This window comes from Excalfactoria chinensis, chromosome 4, assembly GCF_039878825.1.
Source record: "Excalfactoria chinensis isolate bCotChi1 chromosome 4, bCotChi1.hap2, whole genome shotgun sequence".
Taxonomy (NCBI): domain Eukaryota; kingdom Metazoa; phylum Chordata; class Aves; order Galliformes; family Phasianidae; genus Excalfactoria; species Excalfactoria chinensis.
In genome coordinates, this window is record NC_092828.1 from 34,788,484 (window position 1) to 34,800,853 (window position 12,370).

Consider the following 12,370-nt stretch of genomic DNA (forward strand, 5'->3'; position numbering starts at 1 on the left):
AACAGCGTAAACACATGGTTGCTTTTTTTTTAATTGCTGTTAATTTGGGCCACATCTGAAGCTGTGACTAGAGATGAAAAGCTCGGAATTCCAGTTTTCAGTTATTCTCTCAGTTCTAACGCTTTAACAGAAGTAGGATAACGCTCATCGTCAGTGAACTGATTAATATTTCATTTCCTGCGGTCGCCTTAATTTCCGCACGTTATCCTTGAAGATGAAAAGCCCAACCATTTTCTTTCTTTCCAGTGTTAACAAAAACATAAAGCCACCAATCTCACTTGGGATGCCTGTCGTGATGTTGTCATGTCTTTCCATTTTGGAAGAGGCTTATAGGACTCGGAATATGTTAAATACCCCCTGTGTAAATTAGGTGAAGGATTTGACAATTACATTGACAGGATACTTGGAATGTCTTAGCATTTAGCTTCAAAGGGATTTCAGAATACCAGTCAGCTGCAAACAATTGTGTGCAAATCTAGCCATCAACCTGAGGGATTCCTTCCACTCTGATACGGTCAGTTAAGGTAAACTGGTTGAAATGGAAGAGGTCAGTGTAGGTTAATGGGCATTGCTTTCAGAATTTGTTAATGTTTTTCCCTGGGCAGTATCATGAAGGTGGGCTCATTGTTCATGGGTGCTTTAGTCGGTGGAATTCAGGTAGCAAAGTTTTATCAGAAAATGGTGCTTAAATGGCATCAAATCAGGGAATTAATGTTGGAGTCCTCAGATTTTCTGAAATGGTTGGCAGGGGACAGAAGTATCCTGAATGTGTTCTGAAACATTGGAAACACGCATTTGTTTCTTGAAACAGGGCTTTTAAGGATATATTGAGCAACTGAAAGGGACAGGTAATGAGGCCTTGTTTCTGTATACATTCTTCTTCCCAATGGGAAATGTTGGCAGCTTTATTGCTATAGTGGGAATATACTAATATAATGGGGTGAAGGTCAACCTAATAAAGGGGAGGAAAGCTTACTAACCTGTATGGAATAGGGTCATTTCCATAGGTGAAAAATCAAGGTAAGTTAGAGGAAACATATGAAATCATATTGAGCCTGTTTACTGCAGCAATTAAAGAGAGGGAGAAACAAGTCCTAGCTACGATTAACCAGAGATTTTGAGTACCGTAATACTGTCACTTACACCAGAGATGAGAACCGCACTTCTTAAATGTCTGTGTAATAACTTCCATGGTCATTGCAGGAGCTGCTGCACGTCACCTGAAGATGTATCTTGGTGGTAGTCAGTCATTGTGACACCTTAAAGGCTGCTGCTCTGATGAGTGGGGTATGCGGGTAGCTTCACCTTGCTAAAACTTTGTTCTGGGGAGTAGCTCTGTGCGTGAACTCCTGCCCTCTCTGCTGGCTTTAGCAGTACATAGGGAAGTGATGCAGATGTGTTCCCTGTGGGGCATAAAACTCATTTTGCTTTATGATTTTCTTAGAGCATTTTTTTTTTATGTGGAATTTCATGTAGCGTGCTGAGTATTGCCTGGAAAATAATAATAGTGGCAGTGCGGGATGGGTATGTGGGTGCAAGTAACTGTGCTGCTGTCTCATGAGATTTTTCCTACGTGAATTGTGTTGAACAGATGAAGTAAAACTGCACACTAATGGGGAAAGAACTCTGCTTTTCTTTTGGCAAATGTGAGCTCGATGCTGACAGAGGAACCAACCACTGAGAAGTGTATAATCCAGAGTAAGCTTCCCCTGGAGGAGATGAGCTACGTTGGTCAAACCCCTCACAGTCACTAATGGTTGGATGTGCGCCACAATGTTATTTCTGCTTTGTAGGAACTAAGGGCTGTTGAGCATTTAACTCTGCCACGTTTCCTGCTCAGTGTGCTGATTATGTTGTCTTGTGCTTATGGGAGAGAAAGGGCAGGGAGGAGCTGTGTGAATCCTGAAGCAAATTTCCATTGCTGGTTGTCCTAGAACCGCCCTCTGTAGTGTCCTGGGTACCAGCTGGAGGTGGCACAGTGTAAGAGGTGCTGGGTGGCTTTTGACAGAGAGGCTGACAGCATTAAAAGAAAGAAATCTGAGGCACTGTCTTAGAATAAACACACACATTATGTTTAATAATTCCTTATATTTTTTTACACTTGAGTTGCTGGTGTCATTTGTACAAAGTACGCTCATCTGGAAAGGCAACAGATACTTTTTACAGAGTAAAATGTCCTCAGCAAAGTGCTCATTTGACAGCTGAATTGGTGTGAGTATCCTTTTGTAACGTGTCCGTTTGTTTTAAGAGTTACTCAGTGCACGAAGATGCAGCAGTTTTGATAAGCTGTCACCAATGTGCACCAGACTGTTTATTTTAGCTATGGAAAGGATAAATACTGATTGGTGACATTAACATGATCAAAGGCACTTTTTTTTTTAACGAGGCCTATGTCTCACACACTCTTGTGAGGCTGTTTTGTTTTGGTTTTGCCTTCTGTGAAATACTGATATTTGTAACAACAGCTTTTCAAGTTGGGAGAAGTTCAGCTCTCACGTGAGAGGCACTGGTCCTGAAGCTACAGCCTGGAGAAGTACTGAGGTAAACAGCGCTTCCTGCCATAGACTGGCTCTCTAAATTCTACCTTAAATATTGATAGTAGCAGAAGTTTATTCTCCGAAGTGATGAGCGATTTATCCATCAGTCAGGCCCTGTGACAGGACTGGTGTTAGCCACGAGGCTTTCCTTCTATAGCACTGCAACTCACCTTTGGTTAATTTGTCAATGTCAGCTGCCCTGCCGCTGTCATTGTGAGGGCAGCAGATGGTTGGCTGAGTGGTACTGGGAGTTATTCCAGTTAACCAGTGTGCTAAATAAAGCACAGCATGTTCAGTTTTGAAAATGTAATGAAATAGCATGCTGGATTAATTGCTGCCCTGAAGGCTGGAGGATTGTGCCTTCACAGCGTGGCATTAACTACCAAGCTTAGAACCAGCATAGTTTGACTACCTTTGTCCTGTGGTCCACTGCTAAACTCGTTTATTCAAGTCCAGTTATAAAACAGAAGTATTGTTGTGTCCCGGCTACCTGTGGCTGTAGCAGGTCACCCAGAGCTCTGTGTCTGTAGAAAATGAATACTTGCCCTTCCCAGGAAAAAGGGGGTTATTCTCTAGAGGTTTGTTTTACACGCAGGGCTTTGAAATGCTCAAACTGAACTGCAGGACTGCTGCAAAACTGGTTCAGCTGTGTGCTCACTTGTAGAAAAAGCAGCGTCTTGCAGCTTGTCCCTTCTGTGTAGATTTTTAGCATCTTCGCTGGCTTTTAAACGATTTATGGCTAGAAATAGGAATAGTTACTTTCTAAATTCTATTTGGACACTTGAAAATGCTCTTAAGCATCGACGGGTTGGAATCTGGCAATTCAACTTAAGAGTCAGGACTCCTCAAAGATTAATACCTGAGTGCAGAACTTCTATTCTACAGCTTAATCAGTCAACTAAATATTCAGTGAGCAGCTGGGTGGAATGAAACTGTACAAAAAGAGCACAGGAAGTTTGGTAAAGCACAGCAGAATGTCTGGGCACAGTGAAGCTGTGGGCCAGCCTTCAGGCACCAATGACTGTCCCTCCTGCAAAATCAGAAAGTTACTGTCTTTAATTGAGCAGCTGGCAGATCTCTTTGTGAACGCAGCATAAGAAATCCACGTAAGAAGCTCCTCCATGAATACTCTTGTCTTCTACTAGGAACTGCCGGAATAGCATCTCTGGCTGCTCCCGTTGTTTCACTATCATCAGCTGAAAAGAGAGACATGCATATATTTGTGGCATACAATCACAGTAAGCAGCAGTACCATGTTCCTCTATGGGATGCTACTGAAGGGAAAAAAAACAACAGTAAATTGGCAATGACATTTCAATGGCTGCACTTCGGAACACAGGAGAGCGACTTATGTGCAACCAAGAGGAAGTGTGAAGGAAGGTTTGCTGAATAAAACTGATCTTTAAGGGTACGTCTGAAAATTCTGAATAGATAATAAAGTACATTTGAGATGCGTCTGCCTAGAATGCAAGCTGGAATTCAGTGGCATACGTGGAAATTCCTGGTATGTAAAAAGCCTTTTACAGCTACAAGAAGATCTATCACAGCTGGTTGTATTCTTTTGAACAGCTATGAGGAACAGGCTGAAGCTGAGAGAACACTTACCTTCATAGTGTAGGGTTTCTGGTTCTGGATGTGCTCCACTATTGACTTCACTTTCTTAGAGTAGGGGTTGGCCAGGTCAGGCAGTAACGTCTGCTGGAATTGAAGCATTGCAGGTTGGCTGTTACATTCCAGTCACATTTATTAAAACTCGGTACAAGACTAATTGCTGCTCTGATGGTGTGTGTTACTGTGGGGTCTCATTCCAAGCTGGGAAATGCTCCATCATCTCCTTTGCAAAACCTTCCCAAATAACCCATCTGTCTGTCTTCAGTTTAAAATAATCCCTACATTAAAATTCATGATCAGCAAAGTTCAGGTTCAGGAGAAGCTGTAGCTGTCATTAATGCTTTGTTGCTGTTTCAGCAATGCATATTCAGTAGGATTTTAGTATCTGTCATAACATAAGTTTAAGATACTCTGTAAACTTGTTCCTGTCTTGTAACTGTTCAGAGAGAAAGTTTATGACAGTGTAACGCATTATTTTTGGTGTCTTAACACCTTCTGCTGGCAGCCATTTCTGCTTTGAGCTGAATGATGAATGCTCGGAGTTCCCACTTTGGCATCTCTACTTAGTGGCGTGGTCTTACTAAAGCATGGATTCTGAAAAATGGACTGTTCTCCCTCCACATACTCACAGCCTCCGTGCTGATGTGTGCAAAAGATGGCACGTTGAAAAGCCCTTGGATGAGCTCGGGGGGTGTGCTGACCCCCAGCCACAGGAACATGCTCAGACCGTTGGCCAGAATGAAGGCCCCTCCTTCCGAGAGACGCTCCTCAGAGCAGCGCACTGCAGCTGGCACGGCAGCGCTCTTCAGATCCAGGTTGTGCTGTAGGGCAGAAAGTACCTGAGTTGTAAACATGGTGCCTTCAAGGTGAGTGATGCTCTAACTACACACTAAAAGTAATACGAACAGGTTTAGCACACCTTAGTGGTTCCTTTCCAGATGGAAGAAATTAGCAGTCACTTCTTTTTCAGGTAAGACACTACATGCTATAGAGCACCTCCACAAATATGAAGCTCAAGCAAACCAGCTTGAGCTTCACTAAAAGCTGGTATCCTTCATTAGCCAGGTCAAAAGCCGGGCTCATGTTAAACATACAGTGGAATTATGAGAGGATGCTGATGTCAGTGACTGATTGTGCTACTTCCCTGCTTCCTTTAAACTAGAGGTTCTTCCCTCCTACTTTTAGTTCAGCTAGCAACTATTTCACGTTAAAAAATCTAATGCTGTGTGGCACAGAGCAAATCTGCTGCATCTTCACAATTTAAATAGTTTTACTGAAAGCGAACAGATGTGCAGGTAACATACTTACAAGTGGCAGAAGCTGGGGGTAGAAGAACAGCTGCGTGTCAGCTACTCCCATAGACATGACCAGCTGTCGATGGTACGCCCTCTCATCAGTTGGGATTTCTGGTCTGCCCGTCAGCACGCTGCTCTTCAACAGACAGTTCATGTACACTGGCAGCACCTTCATTGCATCTGGAAGGATGAGCTGAGAGGCAGAGGAGACTTGTATTGAATTAATACATCCCATATGCTGGGGAATGACAGCTGGACTTTCAAACTACTATTTCTTTGTTTTCTTCCACAGTAAGTACCTCACTGACTGGTGTTGTTTCTAACACTTGGTCTTCACTGAGAGAAATAATTCACTGCCCAGGCTTGTGATTGTTAGAAGCATTCAATGGTACACAAAAGCCTAATTAGAAAACATAGTTTCAAGGAGACTAAAGGAAACAGTCTAAATTGAAACCCTCCAATATTGTTGTGAGTCCTTCGCTATTAACCTCAACACTGAAGAAGAAAACTGCCAATTGCAGTTCAGAAAAGTGAGGGAGAAGCCATGTTTGCAGCGCCTCAAAATGCAGAAGGGAGATGGAAGTATTTCGAGAGCTGTAAGAAAAACAGAAGGTAAAGGCTTGTGGGGTTTGAGTTCAGTTCAAGTCAAAGCCAAGGACTGTCCTTGGAACTGGGACAACATGTCAGGAACAGCTGCTGCAAGGATCTGAAAGCACCTTCCCCTTACTGTGTGCTACTTCTGGTAGTCCCCACATGCTCTGAAGTTGTAAAAAGAATGAGTGGGTAACTGAACTACATGTGACAGTATTTGAAAATAACAGAGATGTCTTGATTAGAGAGAATTTTTTTGGTAGGAGTCCGTTCCTATCTCTGCATCAGGCTTTTACTAGTAGAGCATTACTGAGAGACCTGTGTGCAAATTCAGGACCTTAACTAAGTTCTCTCTGTTTTTGGACAACAGCAGGTGTTACATATCAAAAAATCAGGCCACTATGGTTGTAGGAATGCAAGAAAAAAGTGAAAGCTTCTAAGAATTGGCACATAATTCTACCAGGAAGAAAAGTCTCTCTCATTTCTGTGGTACTGCTGTCACCTTCTATGGCACTGTCACCCAAAACAACAGCCTCCATCTATGTTGTGATTGCTACCACTGCATCCCACCTGTCGTCGTATTTGGAAGAAAATGTTCTTTTGCGGTGCAAGCGTGGTTGTTGCAAAGAGGGGCTGACCTGGGGAGGTCTTTACCTGGCTCACTGCAGAGGGGCTGGCACAGTTCTTCCTGTAGCACGCCAGCATGTGCGCTGTCTGACTGACCAGGATCTCTCTGACAGCCTTCAGCGGTTGGCTTAGAATAGCTTTAAAGGCTACAAAGACAGAAGAACAAAAGGGCATTTGATGGGTTCTGTTGCTTGTTTGCATGACAAAGTTTTAAAGTATTCTCTTAGATTTTCATTTTACTAAACTCACGTCTATGGCTTTTTTTTTCTGACTTAAACTTTCACACCAAACAAATCCACCCCAAACCAAACAGAGATTCTAACACAATAATACCGTGCCTATACACTTTGGTGCATTACCTGTTTCTAGCAACCTTCCCAGGTATTCCCTTTAGGGCACATATATCTAAAATGTACAATCTAGTTCTCAATGTTTCAAGTTACAGCACATGCCTTCCTAGTAGCTATCGCTCCATCTCCTTTCAACCCCGGATCTGAGGGAAAAATAAAGTATTCTGGCTTTACCTGACTTAGCGAAGAAGTTGATAAGTGCGTCAGTCTCACAAGCCTTGTAGACATCAGCCAACTGGGTGCTACAGTTCAAACCTATATTGTGTATGCGAAGTCGTCTTTGCCCACTGATTGATGTGTAGAGGACAGCGCACTGCAACAGAGGAGCCAGATATCTTTCATCGCCATTTTAAAACAAAGTTGCTAATCATCGCACAAGAGCCACCCACGCATTGCACAGAAGGCACAGGATTACTTTTGAGGACAGCCTAGTTTTGGTGCTGCTTCGGTGCTAATGAACCAAAGGACATCAGATTCATAATTTTATGTAAATGTATTAGACATGTCAATGCATTATAAGAGATATTAGCCCTAGAAGTATAAAATAATGATGGCTGTTGGGAAGGCTTAGTGCTTTCTCATGCTACACGCTGCTGGTATCATCTGAAAACAAGAGACTGCTGCTTGTAGGCCATACTTGAACATGCTATCAAGAAAAATGCCCTGAGGAAACGCAGCCGAAAAGACACTAGACCAGGGATCAGAAGCTTGCACAGGAGGAAAAGTAAAGGAACTGTGCTCAAGATCTCCTGCCTGCTAACGTTTTGCTGGCACTGTGTGCATCTGGCCAGCAGGTGTTTCTTTGTTTCCTACTGCCTCCATCAAAAAATAATTTAATTTCATCACCTTTATCACAAGCCAAAGCCTGCGGGGCATAACACCAACCGCAGGTAAACTCACTGGTCAGCTTTGCTGACCACAAGATCTTCCACAAGAAACTCTCGTATGAGAGTTAAATGCAGCATCTGCACAGCATGCACTTCCATCGCTGCTGCCACTCCAGGTCTGCAGAAAGTGACATCAAACATACCAAAGTGGATGTTCCACAGCGCTGTATTCGTACAAGAATTAACTGCTAACCTACAAAGCACTTACAGGGGCAAGATAAAAGCTAAGGAGCTTAGAAGCAAAAGTTCAGATAATTCTACAGCTTGTGTGAAACTTTTCAAGCTGTAACATGTTCTGTCATTAAAACAGCAAAAGGTCGTGAGGTCAGGACAGAACATTACAACAGTAAACAGCAGCCTTGCTTTATCTGATAATGGCTGGGATGAATCTTCTGCTACGTATGAGCATATCCCAAGCATTGGCAATTCAGGCACAGAAAGGCCGGTTTTAATTACTGCCCAATTTATGCTTCCAGGAACTGTTGGGCCATATTGTGGTTGAGAATCGTAGAATCATAGAATTACCCAGGTTGGAAAAGACCTTGAAGATCATCAAGTCCAACCGCAGCCTAACCAGTAGCCTATCTCTAAAAAAAAAACTCTGCTAAATCATATCCCTGAGTATTACATCCAAACGGCTCTTAAACACATCCAGGGATGGCGATTCAGCCACCTCCCTGGGGAGCCTATTCCAGTACCTAATTAGCTTTGAAACAGCCTGCCATTGGTAGCATTCTTTGTTGAGTTAATTAAACTTTATTAGTGGCACCACATCACCAGCATCTGTGCACGCTACGCATCGCTGCCATCAGCCCCACAGTGTAACTTTTTTTGCAGCCATATTAAAAAAAGAATTTGTTGCTCACAATGTCAGTAAACGACACGTTGCATTTTTTACCTGAATTAAGGCTCCGCTGTCCTCATTCAGTTTGTCATCATGTTTGAACTCTACTGTCACAGCCTTGTCACAGTCAACTGCCGCCATTTCTACATCCGTGGTGTTGTTCATGTAAATGGCCCCAAAGAAGTCAGTAGCCCTGAAGCCTACAGCCGGATAAAAAAGGAAGCAAACAATATTGTTTTACAACTTACAAATAAAAAGGATGTTATTTTCTAACTACATTTTGCTTAATGAAACACAAAGTATTTTCCCTCAGGGGTGTGCAGCCTCAGGGTTGCAGTGCCCACCCATCTTCCTTGCTGGTGGCATCTGCTGGCCATTGGGTAGGAGGAAGAAGTCAATGTGTGCGCCATCGAGGAGCACAGTGACTCAGGGACCCCCAGAGCTTCTGGCATTACTCACCGGGCCTCTTAGTGTGCTTATGCTCTCCTCAGATACTTGCATTTGAAAGTAAGGACTAATGGTTGAAAAGCGGAAGCATTAATTTAATTTGAAGTATTTAGAACACGAGGAGTTTTGGGCAAACCAGGCTCTTTTCTAAGACTGCCCTGTGCTTCAGGATGCCTGCATAATGATCAGAGGCCTTACTGGCACTTGCAAATTTATGTGGACATACACAGTGAAGGGATACACATCCATTTTCTCAGGCTGTACTTTCCAAAAGGTACACAATGGAGGTAAAACAGGCAGCCTGCTGTTACAAGTCTGTACAGCACTTCTTGCACTGTATTACTTAGAATCACATATTCTCATTCCCAGCGGGTCCCATTACCTGTACTTGTCCGAACCCTCATTATTGCATCGAATGCCGGCTTCTTCTCTATGTCCCTCCTGAGGTCAGTTAGGAACTGTGGGCTGTCAGAATTGAGCTAGAAAGGTGAAGCAAAAGCAAGAGCTGCAGTTCACCACTGGGTGGCAGCAAGCGAGCACAAACCCAACACTCTCCCCCTCCCTGCCATCACATCTTCTCACGTGTGACATCTCTCTTTTCCTTTAAGAGACTTCATCGACAGGAACAGAGCTGTGCAAGTATGCCCCGGTTCACCATCAGGTTTAGATAAGCAGAATTCATGTTCACTACCATCCACCCCCAGTAACATTCATCCTAGCTAAGTTCAAATGGCATGGCCTTAAGAATTACAGAGTCGCCTTGCTCACTTCACAAAGAGTGCTTCTGCAGCTCCTGCCAGAAGGGAAGTCCTGCCTTCCCCATGAATATTCCTCAGACATTTTAAACAAACAAACATTGTTGTGACTTTATTTTGGTCTCTATTGTAAGCACTTTTATCTATAGGTACGGAGGAACTGACTTCCCTGCAGACGTCAGCATATTCAGGTAAGTCAATTGACTTTTAAGGTGCCAACCAACTTATACAAAAGTAAAACTACAATTTCAACCCTTATTTTAGTCTGACCTGCCATCTGTGAGTTTCAACTGTATCCCCTGAGGTTCCTAAGTAAATTTTCTACAGTTCCTTTACTTTTAGGTTAACTGCCAAAGAAGACTTTGAAATAAAAACAGGCAACCCCCAGCTGCTACTTGCTGGCAGGTTGGGGACCTGCACCACTTACCTGGAAATTGTTGTACTTGTACAGTGTGCCTCCAGTGCACATGGTGACAAGGCCCAGGGAAGCGACATCCACATATTGATTTGGGAAGAGGAACAGATTGACGCAGCAGCCGTTAGCCACACAGTCTCTGGCTAAGGACTCGTAAGAGCTGACCTGAGGCTGGAAGAGTGTCTGCACAAAAGTAAAGGACAGAAACGCCACAACATTAGATGCTGTTGGCAGCCACTCACAACCCAAATCTCCACCTGAAAAATAAAAATGATGCAAGTGAGACTTGCATTTCAATCAGAACCACCCTGCCCATGTGTTCCACTGACACACACCGGCATCAAAAACTTCACACCCTCACTGAACTCACTGAATGGGGAGGTAGCAGAGACTCGATGGGTGGAATTATCTGCAGCTATGGATTTCCTTTATAAATGAGTGTAGCTGCTTGACCATAGCTCAACTTTGGTGTTCCCATAGGGCCATACTGATATATTTGTCCATTATAACTAAGTCATCAGGTCACAGAGTGGGAATGCTCTGTAGTTACAAACCTTTGTAGCAGAAGATAAATGCGAGAGATCAAGGTTCTATTGGAGAAATTCAGTGTATAGCACTTCCTTAGGAACTCAGAATGGAAAATACCTTTTCTTTATCTGTGCTGAGCAGTTTTTTGTCATCTCTGTTTCTCAGTTTTCCCGGTGCTTCCGCAGTTGGCAATGAAGAGTGGAAGACAAACAGCTTCCCAGCACATTCTGCAGCCTGTCGCAAAGACACCCATATAGCATTGAATCTGCTGCTAAGATTAACAAGGCTAATTTTCAGACACGCTTGTTTCTCTTAGAACAGTAACATTTCTGCAAAAGTTCTTCAAGCTAAAGAATTCATTTCAGTCCTTACCTTGGATGGATTCCCAAAGCTGGGAGTTGCATGTCATACATAACTTAGTCTAACACAGATGTGCTGCTGGGTGATGCACTGGTACAGTAATTTCTACATACTCTCAATGAGAACAAGAAGTTCCTCTCCTGGAGAATTTTCAATTGGATGCAATTAATTAAAAGTCATGGAATTTATCAGAGAATACGTTTCTTTCCGTTTAGGTCACTGTATCTTTAGAGAAGAGTGTCAACTACACTCCTGTGGCAGACTCTGCATCCAAACTAAAGCACTGTAACACAGGAGTGTTTCCACTAAGAAACAACCTTCCACACCTTCCACTAAGAAATGAAGTGAATACCAGCTTCAGCCAAAATATCAGATTTTCATTCACTGTTACTGAGATCGCTAATCAGCAGTTGTGAATTCGTTGAGTATTAAACTGGGTGAAAGGAAAGAAGAAGGAAAGGGAGCAGTTTTGCTCGTCAGCCCTAGTTTAGAAATGCAATACGTGAGACTACCGACACTACTCTGCTTTGGAACTGCTTCCCCTCCAGATCTAAAGATGCGCTCAGGATTAGGCCACATCTCAAAATACGCCATGGCATTCTGGGAGAAGCAGACATTTGTTTGCTGTGGCAGAAATGCAATCAAAGACAGTATCTTACTTCTAATAGGGATGAAATTTCACCCCTACTAGTTGAAGCACTGGAGTTTTTAATTATGAACACCAGTTTTTTTGGTAACTTTGACAAAGCATCCTGTAAGGAGTGGAAAGCTGACGGAGCACGTTCCCATCACAATGTGCGGCAGGAATTACTGGGAACCTGTCTACAGTTATTACTTCCAGAAGTGTATTCATACCAAAGAACAACCGAATCCATTTTATTCTTTTTAGGCAAGGTTTGCTTTCTTGAGCACAAGTGTGCATGAATAATTTACAGTGAAAATCCTTGAGAATGCTCACTTTGAAGTACTGAGTTCAATGAAAAGCTTACTTGAGAAAGACTCTTATTTTTAAATAGGCACAGCAGCAAATGAAAATTCACGTTTAAGATTGTTTTGCATTAGTCCAAAGCAAGACAGCATTCGGACAGAACTGGTAACCAAATGTTCTTCACGCAGACCTTCT

The 12,370-nt window shown here is 43.0% G+C and overlaps 1 protein-coding gene across 10 annotated transcripts in view; it reads right to left on the minus strand.

Annotated features, from left to right (window-relative positions):
• Positions 1–1,805: 1,805 nt before the first annotated feature.
• SEC24D (SEC24 homolog D, COPII coat complex component) overlaps positions 1,806–12,370 on the minus strand; it is a 201,869-nt gene continuing 191,304 nt past the window's right edge. For 7 of the 10 annotated variants that reach the window (XM_072334482.1, XM_072334486.1, XM_072334483.1 and 4 more), the window contains 10 exons: positions 11,005–11,121; positions 10,372–10,542; positions 9,572–9,668; positions 8,797–8,942; positions 7,186–7,324; positions 6,689–6,807; positions 5,457–5,636; positions 4,778–4,969; positions 4,143–4,235; positions 1,807–3,733 (listed from right to left, as the gene is read on the minus strand). In XM_072334482.1, coding sequence (XP_072190583.1) covers positions 3,593–3,733; positions 4,143–4,235; positions 4,778–4,969; positions 5,457–5,636; positions 6,689–6,807; positions 7,186–7,324; positions 8,797–8,942; positions 9,572–9,668; positions 10,372–10,542; positions 11,005–11,121 — 1,395 coding nt within the window. In that variant the 3' untranslated portion in view covers positions 1,807–3,592. Of the gene's footprint in view, positions 3,734–4,142; positions 4,236–4,777; positions 4,970–5,456; positions 5,637–6,688; positions 6,808–7,185; positions 7,325–8,796; positions 8,943–9,571; positions 9,669–10,371; positions 10,543–11,004; positions 11,122–12,370 lie in introns of all 10 variants that reach the window. The other 3 variants (XM_072334490.1, XM_072334489.1, XM_072334479.1) reach the window with 3 other exon arrangements.